The sequence below is a fragment of the Leptodactylus fuscus genome, chromosome 11 (genome assembly GCF_031893055.1).
Source record: "Leptodactylus fuscus isolate aLepFus1 chromosome 11, aLepFus1.hap2, whole genome shotgun sequence".
In the NCBI taxonomy this organism is placed as follows: domain Eukaryota; kingdom Metazoa; phylum Chordata; class Amphibia; order Anura; family Leptodactylidae; genus Leptodactylus; species Leptodactylus fuscus.
This window is the reverse complement of record NC_134275.1, coordinates 22,735,736-22,748,816: the sequence shown is the minus strand read 5'-3', so window position 1 is coordinate 22,748,816 and position 13,081 is coordinate 22,735,736. Positions and strand designations below refer to the sequence as shown.

General features: G+C 42.1%; 1 protein-coding gene across 1 annotated transcript; it reads left to right on the top strand.

Moving 5' to 3' along the window:
• The first annotated feature begins 5,960 nt into the window (after nucleotides 1-5,960).
• LOC142184387 (adrenodoxin-like) lies at nucleotides 5,961-12,787 on the top strand. Its single transcript, XM_075259231.1, has 4 exons — nucleotides 5,961-6,112; nucleotides 11,090-11,217; nucleotides 11,360-11,489; nucleotides 12,670-12,787. The coding sequence occupies exons 1-4, from the start codon at nucleotides 5,961-5,963 to the stop codon at nucleotides 12,785-12,787; spliced, it is 528 nt and encodes a 175-aa protein (XP_075115332.1).
• The last annotated feature ends 294 nt before the right edge of the window (nucleotides 12,788-13,081 follow it).

Below are 13,081 nucleotides of genomic sequence, written 5' to 3'. Positions count from 1 at the left end.
ATATTTTTAGTAAAAATAAACTCACCAGAGAAGGGGGCTTATTTTCAGAGTACCCTGTAGCTCCCTAGCTGCCAAAAAAGTGTCAGTGCTTGCAGTTTATTAACCCTGCACCTTACGTAGGGTACAAATGTGATGTCGACTTATCTTAAAGGACCTAAAAAAGAAACTATATAAATGCTCAGGATGTACAGTACTATATCATTTTTTGCCATAAAAATATTTATGGTGTATTATTGCTGAAGCTCAAAGTATACCCAACCTTTCAATAGACTGCATAAATATACAATAATACATTGCATATACATACAGTAACATGTGGTCATTATAGACGTTATATTTTTGCTAATTTCTTTTTTGCAGTTTTCCCCTCTGAATGCGATCTGTAGTTTGCAGTTCTCTCTGAGCTTAGCAGTGGAGACCATGCCCAGTGATTGGAGAAGATTCTGCTCCATAATTGTCTGTGTTATCTTCTACACTTCAAGCTCACTCTCCCTTCCTTCTCCATAGACTCTCTATTGACATGTACAATGAGTCTAGTCTTGAAATGCATATCGTGAGGGAGGTAGCTCGGTAGCAGCAAAGGTGCTGACCCAAACAGACAGGGACTCAAAATATGCAGCAAACCGGTTTATTTAGAAAAAAAACAAGAAAATAAATAAACCTTGAATTCAGGCACGAAATGAGCAAAATAAAATACAGCCTTAACTTCAGGCAAATATAAAACAAAAACCTGCTCGTCTGAGCAACTAACTAAACAGAAATAACCTAACTATACATGTGGCTTACTATCAGCTACACGAACAAACAAGCGCAATATTGTCTCACCAGACCCAGATGCGCACTGGAATGCAGGATCTGCAGCCTTTTTTGGCCCAGTAATGAGCCAAGGATCTACACCTGGGCTGAGGCCTACTCAAGACCCGAACTGGACCACAAAAGTTAAAAATCTAGGGGAGATATAGTAAGATTCTAGCACTCTACCTGTCACCTTCTCACAATATAGCAGAAACTTTCAGATTAAAATATATTTTAGCAGAAAAAGGGTCAGTGAAACAGCATGATAAGAGCAAAAAGGGGCATTTTCCCTTGTTATTTTATGATGTATTACGTGTCCTATTCATTTAGGCAACGTTTCTTGAAAAGATAGTGACAATTTAAAGGGATTCTATCATTAAAATGGTATTTTTTCTGCCTATCACATCGGAATTGCCTTAAGAAAAGCTATTCTTCTCCTACCTTTAGATGTCTTCTCCGGGCCGCCATTAGGTGGAAATTCCAGTTTTCATCGGTATGCAAATGAGTTCTCTCGCAGCACTGGGGCTGGCCGCAGCGCTCAAACAACACTGAGGGCGTCCCCAATGCTGCGAGAGAACTTTCCAGTGCCGCCTCCATCTTCGTCTGGAACAGCCTCTCTTCGCGTCTTCTTCCGGCACTGGGTTCAAACTCTTCGTGTATTCTTCTGGTGCTGAGTTCAAACTTCTAGGCCTCGGGCAAAGTAAGTGTAAGCGGCCATTTTCTTGTGGCAGGCATGCGTAGTTTGAACCCAGTGTCGGAAGAAGACGCGAAGAGAGGCTGTTCCAGACGAAGATGGAGGCGGCGCTGGAGAGTTCTCTCACAGCATTGGGGCCCGCCCCCTGTGCTGTGAGAGAACTCATTTGCATACCGAGGAAAACCAGGATTTCCACCGAACGGCGGTGCGGAGAAGACATCTAAAGGTAGGAGAAGAATAGCCTTTCTTAAGGTTATTCCAATGTGGTAGGCAGAAAAAATACCATTTTAACGATAGAATCCCTTTAAGGGTATGTACACACTAAGCAGATTCACTTTACTCCATTCAATACATCTGACTGGGATGGTTTCTGTACATGAATGCCTGCAAGCTCTATGATAATTAATAGGATAGTGCCATAGCTATATATATGAAAATAATGTTAAAGCCACTACTTCAGGCTACAACATGTACAGTAAGGGCTAGATGCCCAGCTGCCACCTGTAATGTGATAAGCCGCCAGAATAACATTTTAATATCCTGTCCCTTTAACCAACCCCATCCCATTTTATGCCAAGCTTCAGTGATAGATTAGTCTTGCACACATTCCATGGTTTAGTTGGAGGTCAAGGAGATGTGACACTGACCAATGTTTACCCTCTTGCTAGAGAGATTGGAATCAGAAGACAGTCTGTCCTCGGAGGGCTACTAAATCCATATCTTCCCTGTCATATCCAAGGCTTCTTGCAACTTGTACTTTTGTAATGATCCTTGTAAACGTGAACTTGTACTCTGCAGACATCATCACATAATACGTAAGCAGGGACACGTCATCTCATGTATATTAGATATTTAGTATATAGAGATGCATAAGAAGTGTATTATAATGAACGTGTTTGATATATAGCAACAAAATATTCTGCACTGTCTTTAAAGGAAGAAGTAAGGGAGCCTGCACACGGAGTTTACGCTCGCTCATTCTGAACGTAAAATTCGTTCAGATTGAGCGGCGTAAAAACATCCCATTGACTTGAATGGGTGCCGGCATACGCGCGTATCACATTGAAGTGAATGGGAAGTGTTTAGAAGCACTGGCGTGTACGGCTCAGAATGAGCCGAGCGCTTACGCCATGTGAAGGGGCCCTAATGGTGTCCGCACCGCGGTTTTTGAAAGAATCCCATCCACTTTCTGTAAAACGTTGCGATTTTTCCCGTGGCGTTTCCGAGCAGTGGGGCACCGGCCTCCAGAACGTTTTTCACAATCATTTTGCACCTTAGTTGTTTGAATGTAGATTCAGGCTAAAGCTGGACATACACATTAGATCTTGTGAGATTGTTCCTATGAACCATCACGGGACGGAATTTACTTTAAAAATAAAACAAAGCAAAGTGACGCTTGGTTTACACTAAAATAATGGACTTATATAAACCCCAATGGGCCCCACTGACTATAATGGGGTCAGTCAGGAGTCCGATGTCTTTAACGCAAAGCATCAGACGAAAAAGTTGCGTGTACAGGACTTTTTCATCCACCGATTTTAGGAGGACACTGCAATGGAGTCTTCAAATGTATTCACTGATGCAGATGTGAATGTAGCCATAGCCTGCAGAAACTTAGGGCCCGTGCACACAATGTAACGCGGCGCTGATTCTGACACGTAAACTTGTGTCAGAGTCAGCGCTTCAAAACAGAATCCCATGGACTTCAATGGGTTCCATCTTATGCGCACTACACATTGAAATCAATGGGAGGCTTTTTAACCCATTGATTTCAATGTGTTACACATGTTAAACGGAACCCATTGAAGTCCATGGGATTCTGTTTTGAAGCGCTGACTCTGACACTAGTTTACGTGTCAGAATCAGCGCTGCGTTACATCGTGTGCACAGGTCCTAACTTAGCTTTTGGCTGATCATGTCGAACACCTGTTCCTGAAAATATCTAACAATCTTCTTTTGACAGGTAAAATTTAAAAAAATTAACCATTTCGGCTGACTTAAGTCTGATCCGTATAGCCGGCCGTTTAACGTCACACACAGCAGGAAGATGGGATTTGTTTAATTGATATGTTCCAACACTTGGGGAATCTTATGGGTGGTTTCAGTACCAAATACCCCCCTGAGCAGTTCAAAAGAAAACATTTGAGTTAAATAAAATCAAAATCCTTCTAGTGCTACTAAAAGGAGCAAAATAAATCCTATTGTAGTGAGCTGGAGGCAGGCAGAATTTTTTATATCTAAACAGTAAATCGATGATTTAGAGAGCTCTATAATCAAAAAATTAAGACCTCCCTTAAGAATTTTGTTCCAATTTAGATTAAATAAATTTAAATTTTAACATTCTAGGTATATTTTCCTATCCTGACCACTACCATTAACCCCTGTGTTTAATATTATGTAATATCAAATAAATTAGTAAACCACCCCAGATCTTTCAGGATATCAGACTTCAACCCCTTTAAACCTCATGAACAATGAAAATCTTTACTAATTCCTTCAGGCTCAGACTGGAGCAGGCGAATTCCAGGGTGAACCATTGACCCAGGAGAACTAGTGGGTTGTTAACCCCTCAACCCCTGCAAGATCCAACACGGTTTTTCCCGCTGCGGGATGTCCTGTGCGGCCTTAGCCTAAAAAGGGTTAGGTAGCAGGCTAATACTCAAAAAAGATGTGTGCAGTTTTATGAATTTGTGAATGGTTGGCAGGTAATATCCACATCGAGCTGTATAGTGGCCCCCAAAATGAATTCTACTAATTGGTCCTAGGCACCTCAGTAAGATACAGAATCCCCTCATCACTGTATAGGGGTGTTACCTCTGGGACATACAGATATCGGGAGAATACAGTTATGCAATTGCCTCTGAAAACCCCTGGTGAATACAGTGATGTTGCATAGATTTGTCCATCACCTATATAGGACAAACGAAGACTATTGTTCTGGAAGTCCCATAGAAGTAAATGGAGCATTGGCCACACTTGCAAACCACTGCTCTATTCACATGGGAAAGTCAGGGGCCCCTGTTCTCTTGATCTGACATTTATTCCCTATCCTGTTGATAGTGGATGAAGCCATCAATGGGAAAACTCCTGTAATTGCTAATGACTGTAGACACCTAGGTCAGGGGACACTCGTCCACATCAGATAGAGTGTGTGCCTACATAGGCAGTACGGAGATTTACAAGTCATTCCTGCTCCGATAGGGATTATGGGTAAAAAATATGCAATCTATTCTCCTGGATGGAATTAGGAGAACAGAGTGCACTCTGTACACCACCCTATAGAGGGCAGCATCCTTAACATCATGAACGACTCAGTTATAAAGTCTTTTAATCATGATGTGGATTTAATTGCCAAATCAGTATTTCTGTCCCAAAAGTTCTGTTCCTTTTGGGACAGAAATACTGATTTGGCAATTAAATCCACATCATGATTAAAAGACTTTATAACTGAGTCGTTCATGATGTTAAGGATGCTGCCCTCTATAGGGTGGTGTACAGAGTGCACTCTGTTCTCCTAATTCCATCCAGGAGACTAGATTTGCATATTTTTTACCTGTAGACACCTAGGCATGTTAGCCGAATACTATAAGTAAGTGACATGTGTAGTGCAAATAACTATGACATTAAACACTGAGCAACAAAATCTTGTACAATTTGTATCCAACACAATGTCACACACCAAGATTTTGTGGCCATATGCATGCATCTTCCAATTCCTGCCTGTTTTTTTCTGCCAATGCACAAATACACATTGATTCAACAATATAGGCAACGATCTGGACAGTAAGAAACATCACAGAAAGATTATATAAAACCAGAACAATGTACATAGAATAAGAACTTGAAAATGAAGAGAGATGAACCCTCCACGTTAAAGGTCCAACTCAGTGAATGTGCAGCTCCTGTGTGTCTTGCAAAACGGTGAGTGACTTGGAAGGTTCAGTTTATATTACCAAGAAAAGGACCAAAATCAAAGCAAAGTGGAACAACTTTAGTGTTCGCATCAAACACAATGGATGTTTATGGGACCAATGTTGCATGTGACAGTATATTGAGCATGTTTGGATTTTGTGTGACTATTGCGTCTCACTCATATCGTGTCGCATGTGACATTAATAGAAATACTTTGAATTTTTGGTGACTTTTTATATGCTTTTACCTATGACTACATTTAAGAATGATACAAGCAAAGCAAACTACACTTAACATGTCTTGTGCAAGAGTTTCCATACAAAATACAGGATTTTTTAAAATATCATTGAATAAGGAGATGTGGTTTTCTAGGCACTGGTATAGAAAGAGAAGATGCACATATGCTGTTACGTATGTGTGTACATGTGCCGAGTGTATTCTGCATGAGGTCACACCCACAATGGGATGGCTCTGTCTGACTAATATCTGCCTCTCTTTATAGCTCACACTTCATTCAGCTGCATAGACAACCTGCAAGCAGGATTTCTGCCCTAGGAACATGGCTCGGCCAGCTTCAACACTCTTGAGGACCTATCTGAACAGACTTCGCAGCCCTATGTGCCTTAAGAGTTATGCACAGGCGCTACCCAAGAGCTATACAAGGAGCTTCGCTACTTCTCCCAAATGCCAAGATGAAAAGTCTGACAATGGGTAAGAATAACATCCTAAATACTGTAATTACAGGGAAACCTGGTGCAGACACATTCCCTGGTTGGTATTCTATGGCAAGCTTTTTCCTATTCATTTCCTAAAGTTAGACCAGGTAGATTATAATTTACATTATTGCATTTGTGGGAAGTGCACAAGGCTGAGGCCCCAAATAGCGAGCGGCAGCCATAAAGCACTGCAAGAAAAATCACTGCGGAAACACCGTGAAATTCTGCAGAGATAAAAAAAAAGGTTTCCTATGTAGACTTTCTGTTTGGGCTCATTCACATCTGCGCCCGGTCTCCGTTCTGCAGGTTTCCGTTTCCTGCACAAAACTGAGCAAGAGACGGAAACCTGCATAAAACGCTCACCGCCGCTCACGGCCGGACCCGGTCTGACAGCTTTCCGTCTTCTGCATGCAGAAGACGGAAAGCTCAGAACGGACTCCGGGCGCTAGTGTGAACCCAGCGTTATATGTATACAGAAAACAACAGAGCTTCCATAGTTAAAACTGACATGCTGCAATTTACAAACATGCAACGGTTTTTGAAATGGCATGGATATTTTTCTGCAATGTGCGGATGAGATTAGACAGAATCTCATCCACTTTGCAGGTAATGTAATGTAACCTAAGACTGGGCCCCCACGATATGTAAACGCTGCGATTTCCGCCATGGGAAAAATCATGGCATTTTACAGTAGGGCAAAGTGGATGGGATTCTAGGAAATCCCATGCCCACTTTGTGGTAAAAATCGTGGTACAGACACGTTGCAATTTCCAAAACCGGCGCTGTTTTGGAATTCGTAGCATGTCAATTATACCTACGGGAACGCCAGCGGTTTTCTCATAGGTATAATTGAAACAGAAAGTTCGCAGAGGGTTCCTCTGCGGACATTCTGTCTATAATCGCGATGCGTTACCACCATGGTTTTTCCCACAGCGCTTTTTTGCTGCGGGACGACCTGTGTTTCCTTAGCCTAAAACAGTTTTTCCTGGGTTTTTTTTTATTTATTTTTGTTTAAAAGAGAACAAAAAATGGATCCTAGAAAGTGATAAAGGACAAGTGTTCTCTGTCATCTTTCAGTTAGGAGTTTTTGTTTATGTGTATTTTGGAGAGGTTTCCCCTCTAAAATCCATATTAAAAACTCCTCACATTATTTTCAATGGGAGAATAATGAAAAAAATCACCTGCTCTGTAATAATAAATAATAATAATAATAATAATACATTTTATTTATATAGCACCAACGTGCTCCGCAGTCTTTCTATTTTACATGAAAAATTGTGGGATCAGATCTACTATATTACTATATTTGTACAATATCGGAGCACATATACAGTACATATTGGTGCTATGTTATATATGTTTATCCAGTCTCCAATCGACAAGCATATTACAGATTAGAAGAATTCAGGGTCACAATAATACACCAAGGTCTTGTCAGACTACAGTAAAACTTCTGTGATGTCAGGAGTTTCAAGGTCCTTCTGATACGATAACAGTGGTCATTGACCTTCTACAATGCAAAGTGTAAAGGATGGTTGTGGAATATAGATAAATGTAAGTGTCACCCCGGGCTGTCCTGAAATGATGTGATAATACATGAGACTTTCTCACATCATAGAATGTTACCGATCAGTTATAGAATCTTATCTACGGAGTATTCTGCTAAGACACCTAATGATCTGTAGAAAGACTTGACAGCTAAGAGAGAAAACAATTGTGTGTAACCGAGTGATCATTTCCAGAAGGACCTTCCATGTCCTCGTAGATGGGTGGTCTTAAAGGGATTCTACCATTAAAACCTCTTTTTTTGTGGATAAGACATCGGAATAGGTTTTAAAAAGGCTATTCGTCTCTTACCTTTAGATTTGATCTCCACCGTGCTATTCCTTAGAAATACCGGTTTTTACCGGTATGTAAATTAGTTCTCTGGCAGCGATGGGTGCGGGCCCCAGCGCTGAAAATGCGATGGGGGCGTCTCCACTGCTGCTCGATAACACGCTCCAGCGACGCCTCTATCTTCGGCTGGATCCTCCCCTTCTCTGTCGTCTTCCTCCTGCGTCACCTCCGACGCCTGCGCAGTTAGCTCTGCCAGTGAGACACTAGTAGAGCCAACTGTGCATGCTGGCCGGCGGCCATTTTTGGGAGGCCGCTCTTGCTCTTGTAGTTCAATACAGGAGTAGCCTCCCAAAATGGCTGCCGGCCGGCATTCACGCTGGTGTCTCACTGGCAGAGCCAACTGCGCAGGTGTCGGAGGTGACGCAGGAGGAAGATGACAGAGAAGGGGAGGAATCAGTCGAAGATAGAGGCGTCGCAGGATCGTGTTCTCAAACTGCAGTGGGGCCGCCCCCATCGCATTTTCAGCCCTGGGGCCCACCCCCATCGCTGCCAGAGAACTAATTTGCATACCAGTAAAAAACTGTATTTCTAAGGAACGGCGCGGCAGAGACCACGTCTAAAGGTAAGAGACGAATAGCCCTTCTAAAAGCTATTCTGACGTCTTATCCACAAAAAAAGAGGTTTTAATGGTAGAATCCCTTTAAGTACTGTCAACTGGAAAGCTGAGCTTTGCACCCCAGGGGCCGGAGATATCTGTGCGGCCTTAGCTAGGCTTTGAGGGACTCTCCATCTGACAGTACTCTTCCATAGCCTTGCACTGTGAGGGGTAGGGGTTGGGTTGATGCTGAGCTATAAGGCCCCCTCTTCTGACAGTGGAGGGATATCAGTGCAGACACTTCTGGTCCCTGTGCGCATACAGGCAAAGCTGACAATGCGCTGAATACCACCCATCTCCAAGGACATGAAAGGTTCTCATTGGGCCCAATGCAAGATCTATAACAGGTCCCCTCAGACATCAGTGCTGGGTACAATTCAATGCTCAGCTCTGCCAATAATTATATTCCTGCTAAGAGCACAAGATAAGTGTGTGGGTCCTAGTGATCAGAAAATCAATAATGCCTGATTTTATTTATTTTTCCTTTAACGTTGATCAGAAATGGTACGGTATTGTTAAAGAGGTTGTCCAGGATATTTTTTAAATTTTAGGCTGGGGAAGATGTAACAAATCATTAAAAAAAAAAAAACATGCTCACCTGTTCCTGTTGCTCCGGTGCCTCCCAGCACAGTCCGGTCCTGCAGCTCCGCTGTTTTCTTCTGGTAGTAGTCCCCATCCTACGTGACCACTGAGGCCAATCAGCGGCCTTCGCAAAGGACACAAAAAGTCACTACTTGTGATGTTCTGACTTCCTTCCTTAGCCCACTGAGGGCGTTGATTGGAAGGGACACATGACATCACGGCCAGATGGGACTTCCAGCAAAAGAAGACACACGAGTAGCAGCACCAGACCACGCTGGGAGGCACTGGAGCATCCAGGGACAGATATGAATTTTTTTTTTTTCACCTTTGCCAATCTAATTTAAAAATAATTTTGATCCTGGACAACCCCTTTAAGAAGACACCACCTTGAGGTGGAAATGGACCTATTAAACTATGCATGTCCTGGGTAAGGGATATGCAAACAGATAGAAAAGAGGAATTTGCTCTAGCGCCAACTTTTGGAAGGTGGTCCCTCTTCCTTTTGAAGGAAGTTGGCTTGGCTTTATTCCTAAATTATGCTCTTAGGTTTCATGAAAACCAGGCATTAATTTATAGAGAGTTGCCTTCCAAAAGGTGGTTCATGTGATCTCATGGTAACCCCCTGAGAACAGAATGCCTTTCTATTTTCTCAAGGGGGTCGCCACTGCAGGCACCAGAACTTCCAATATAATAAAAACCAGGTGCACTGTACCACACAGGCTTTCCACAAGGGGGCACAAACTTCTTTCACTTGCTACTAATGATGATTAGACAGGTTCCTAACACAGTTTAGGCCTGGTTCACATCTGCATTTGGAATAGCGAACGCATTGACAAGTGGTGAGCTTATGAAAGCACATGGACCCCATAGACTATAATGGGGTCCGTGTGCTTTCCGCATGGAGTCCGCACAAGTCATGCGGACAGGAAAGTAGTTTATGAAGTACACCAGACACCTGGACACCGCGCGGAAAACACACAAACCCCATTATAGTCTATGGGGTCCATGTGCTTTCATAAGCTCACTGCTTGCCAGTGCAATCAGTATTCCATTTGGAGGGTCCCCATGCGGACTCCCCGAATAGAATACCGAATGCAGATGTGAACAAGGACTTAGCCTCCCTGACTGTATTTAGGTTTCTCTTAAATTATTTAGAAGACTATAAAAAGAAAGTAATATTTGCACTGCCCCCAGCAGACAGAGATGGTATCCTCTCTAGCTGCTCATGTGACCTTTGATCATAAGCAGATAGAAAGGTGAACGACAGGGATGTGATTGTAATATACATGAAAGAAATGCCTAGTATGATAGATAATCAGATGAGTGTTGCAGGGATGGAATAAAGTGTTTCCACTGGAGTTCTTCTTTAACATGTGTTACCTATGAGTCTAGCATTCTTATCGATAAAGTTATCCCTGGATGCCTTTCTTGAGGGCAGCAATATTACAGGTTAGGTTATAGTTACTTCTAGGTTTTTCGTGTTCGAATTTGGAATTTTTCCCTTAAAATAAGGTAAATCTGATTATAACTGGTGTGGTTATTCCACAGATACCAGATCTTTTGCTGTTCCCCAGAAAGGGATAATTTTGGGGGTACTTGTAAAAGCCATTGTATAAACATCCACAGGCTTCTGCACCCAAAAGGAGTAATTTTTGGACAGTTTCATTTTTGGAAATTCAGTAGAGTCTTACAGTGGATGAATGAACCTAGCCTGCGAGAATTTCTCCTGCATATAAGCTCTCTACTTTGGTTCATAGAAGGGAGTCTTAAGCAGGAGACCCTTGAGTATAATGTTGGTTAACAATATAGATTTTCCAATCATTTGGTAACTTTGGCAGCTTTACAGAGAAATATTGTGCACAAATTCAGTTTTTCATTATTTATTTATTTTTTTAATAGTAACTCGGAAGAAACCTTGACTGTTAATTTCATTAATCGTGACGGTGAAACCTTGACAGCCAGAGCTAAAGAAGGCGAGAGCCTACTAGAAGTGGTCATCAGACACCGCCTGAATATTGAAGGCTTTGGTAAGCGTGTGAGGTGTTTTATGGGCAGAAATGCAGTATCAAACCCTTTTAATAAAACAATCACTACAAGTACAATTCTGAAATGGTTGACCAATAACAGATAATTGTTGATATAAACGGTTTGCCTCCTTTGTTTCCTCAGGTGCCTGTGAAGGGACTCTAGCCTGTTCCACTTGTCATCTTATATTTGATCAGAAGGTATTTGACCAGCTCAGTGCTATTACAGATGAAGAAATGGACATGTTGGATTTGGCTTTTGGATTGACTGATAGGTACGGTCGTATATATATATACTCAGATGCCCTCTCTCTCCCCTTCCCTCTTTCACATCCCATCCCTGTTTCCCTAGCTAACCTGTGGTCTATTAGCCCTACCTAATTAACTCAGTCCCCTCCCCATCCCACCATACTTACCCGTTTTCCTGCCTGGATCTTCTGCTTCTTCTCCTCTTCACGTCTGCCGGCGTCTCATGTCTTCCTTCACTTCTGATATGGGACATTATACTGTTTGCAGGGGGCGCTATGGTACATTATTCTGTGTGAAGGGGCCATCATGGAACATTAATTTGTATAATGGTGTGTTCTTGCATAAAAAACGCAGGTAGCTTTTTTTTGCGCAAAAACAGACCATGTGAATGCAGCTTTACATCAAAGTAAAAGTACCAGTGGCCTAGGAATATAGCTGCATCCAGATACATAGTGTGTATCCACCATAAGCGTGCTGCCATACGATGTTCCTGGACACATACATTTACCAATTGAAGTCTGCACATGGACCTTCATTGCTTCTAATGTGAAAGTACAGCTGCCTCCTAATAAATAGCAGTAACTATATGCACCCTGAAGCGTCTTGTGGCAGCACTTCTGTGTTATGGTTTGTGGTATATGACTTTAGTATAGGGACCGTCAGCCTTACAATTACTGACCGGCACTCCAAGGACCTCATCTTTTATTTTTTAATTTATATCGGCACGCCAAACATAAATGGTTGCCTACCCCTGGTGCAGAGGGAGGAAAGGGGAAATATAATTAGTCTATTTTAGGGCTGGGGGATGGCATTGAGAGTTAAATGGACATATATTAAGGGAGGAGAACAAATGGCAGAGGGACGGGGAACCTGGATGAGGGAACCTGAATCTACAGAAACGTCCAAAGTAGAACTTGGGGTTTATTTGCATATTTATAATAAGTTATTTGGTATTTGTCGATGCTGGACAGGAGTAGACGGGAAAAGGTGATAAACAAAATAATCATACTCACCTGTCCCTGGATCTCTGTTATCCGCCTCCACTCTCAGGTCCAGCATGTGGAGATCCTTTGCCAATGGAAGGGAGTATGATTTATTTTTTGTTTTGTTTTTCACCTTCCTCAGCCTCATTCCTGAGTCCGGAAATTTGTGGAAAACCTCTTTAATTCTAATGAGGCTCCTACAATGAACTTTCTCCTTTTATAGGTCCCGTCTCGGATGTCAGATTTGCATGACAAAAGCCATTGATGGAATGACAGTTCGAGTTCCAACAGATGTATCTGATGCCAGAGAAGACCAAGTTGAAAAGCAAAGCAAACAATAACTAAAATGCAAATATTTGCCAGTTCACCATATAATGCCTGTCCTTGGATGAGGAATTCATTAAACTCAGACAGAACCGTGCTATTTCTGTTTGATGTCATCATGTTAGAGCTGCTTTGGACAAGTTATTTGCATTCTATATCACCATTCCTTACAGTTTGGGTGCTGTGATAACAATGCCATTGTAAATAATATGAAGTGTAGGCTATTAGAAGGAAAGTTATTATTGAGCTGAGCATTGTAACCTATATAAGTATTACAAACCTATATGTGTGTGTTTACATGTGCCAGGCTC

Excerpts from the sequence above, each read along its gene's own strand:
- LOC142184387 (XM_075259231.1), top strand. The coding sequence starts at position 5,961 with ATGGCTCGGCCAGCTTCAACACTCTTGAGGACCTATCTGAACAGACTT. Across the intron at positions 11,218-11,359 it reads CCTGAATATTGAAGGCTTTG|GTGCCTGTGAAGGGACTCTA; the intron begins GTAAGCGTGTGA and ends TTGTTTCCTCAG. Across the intron at positions 11,490-12,669 it reads GCTTTTGGATTGACTGATAG|GTCCCGTCTCGGATGTCAGA; the intron begins GTACGGTCGTAT and ends CTCCTTTTATAG.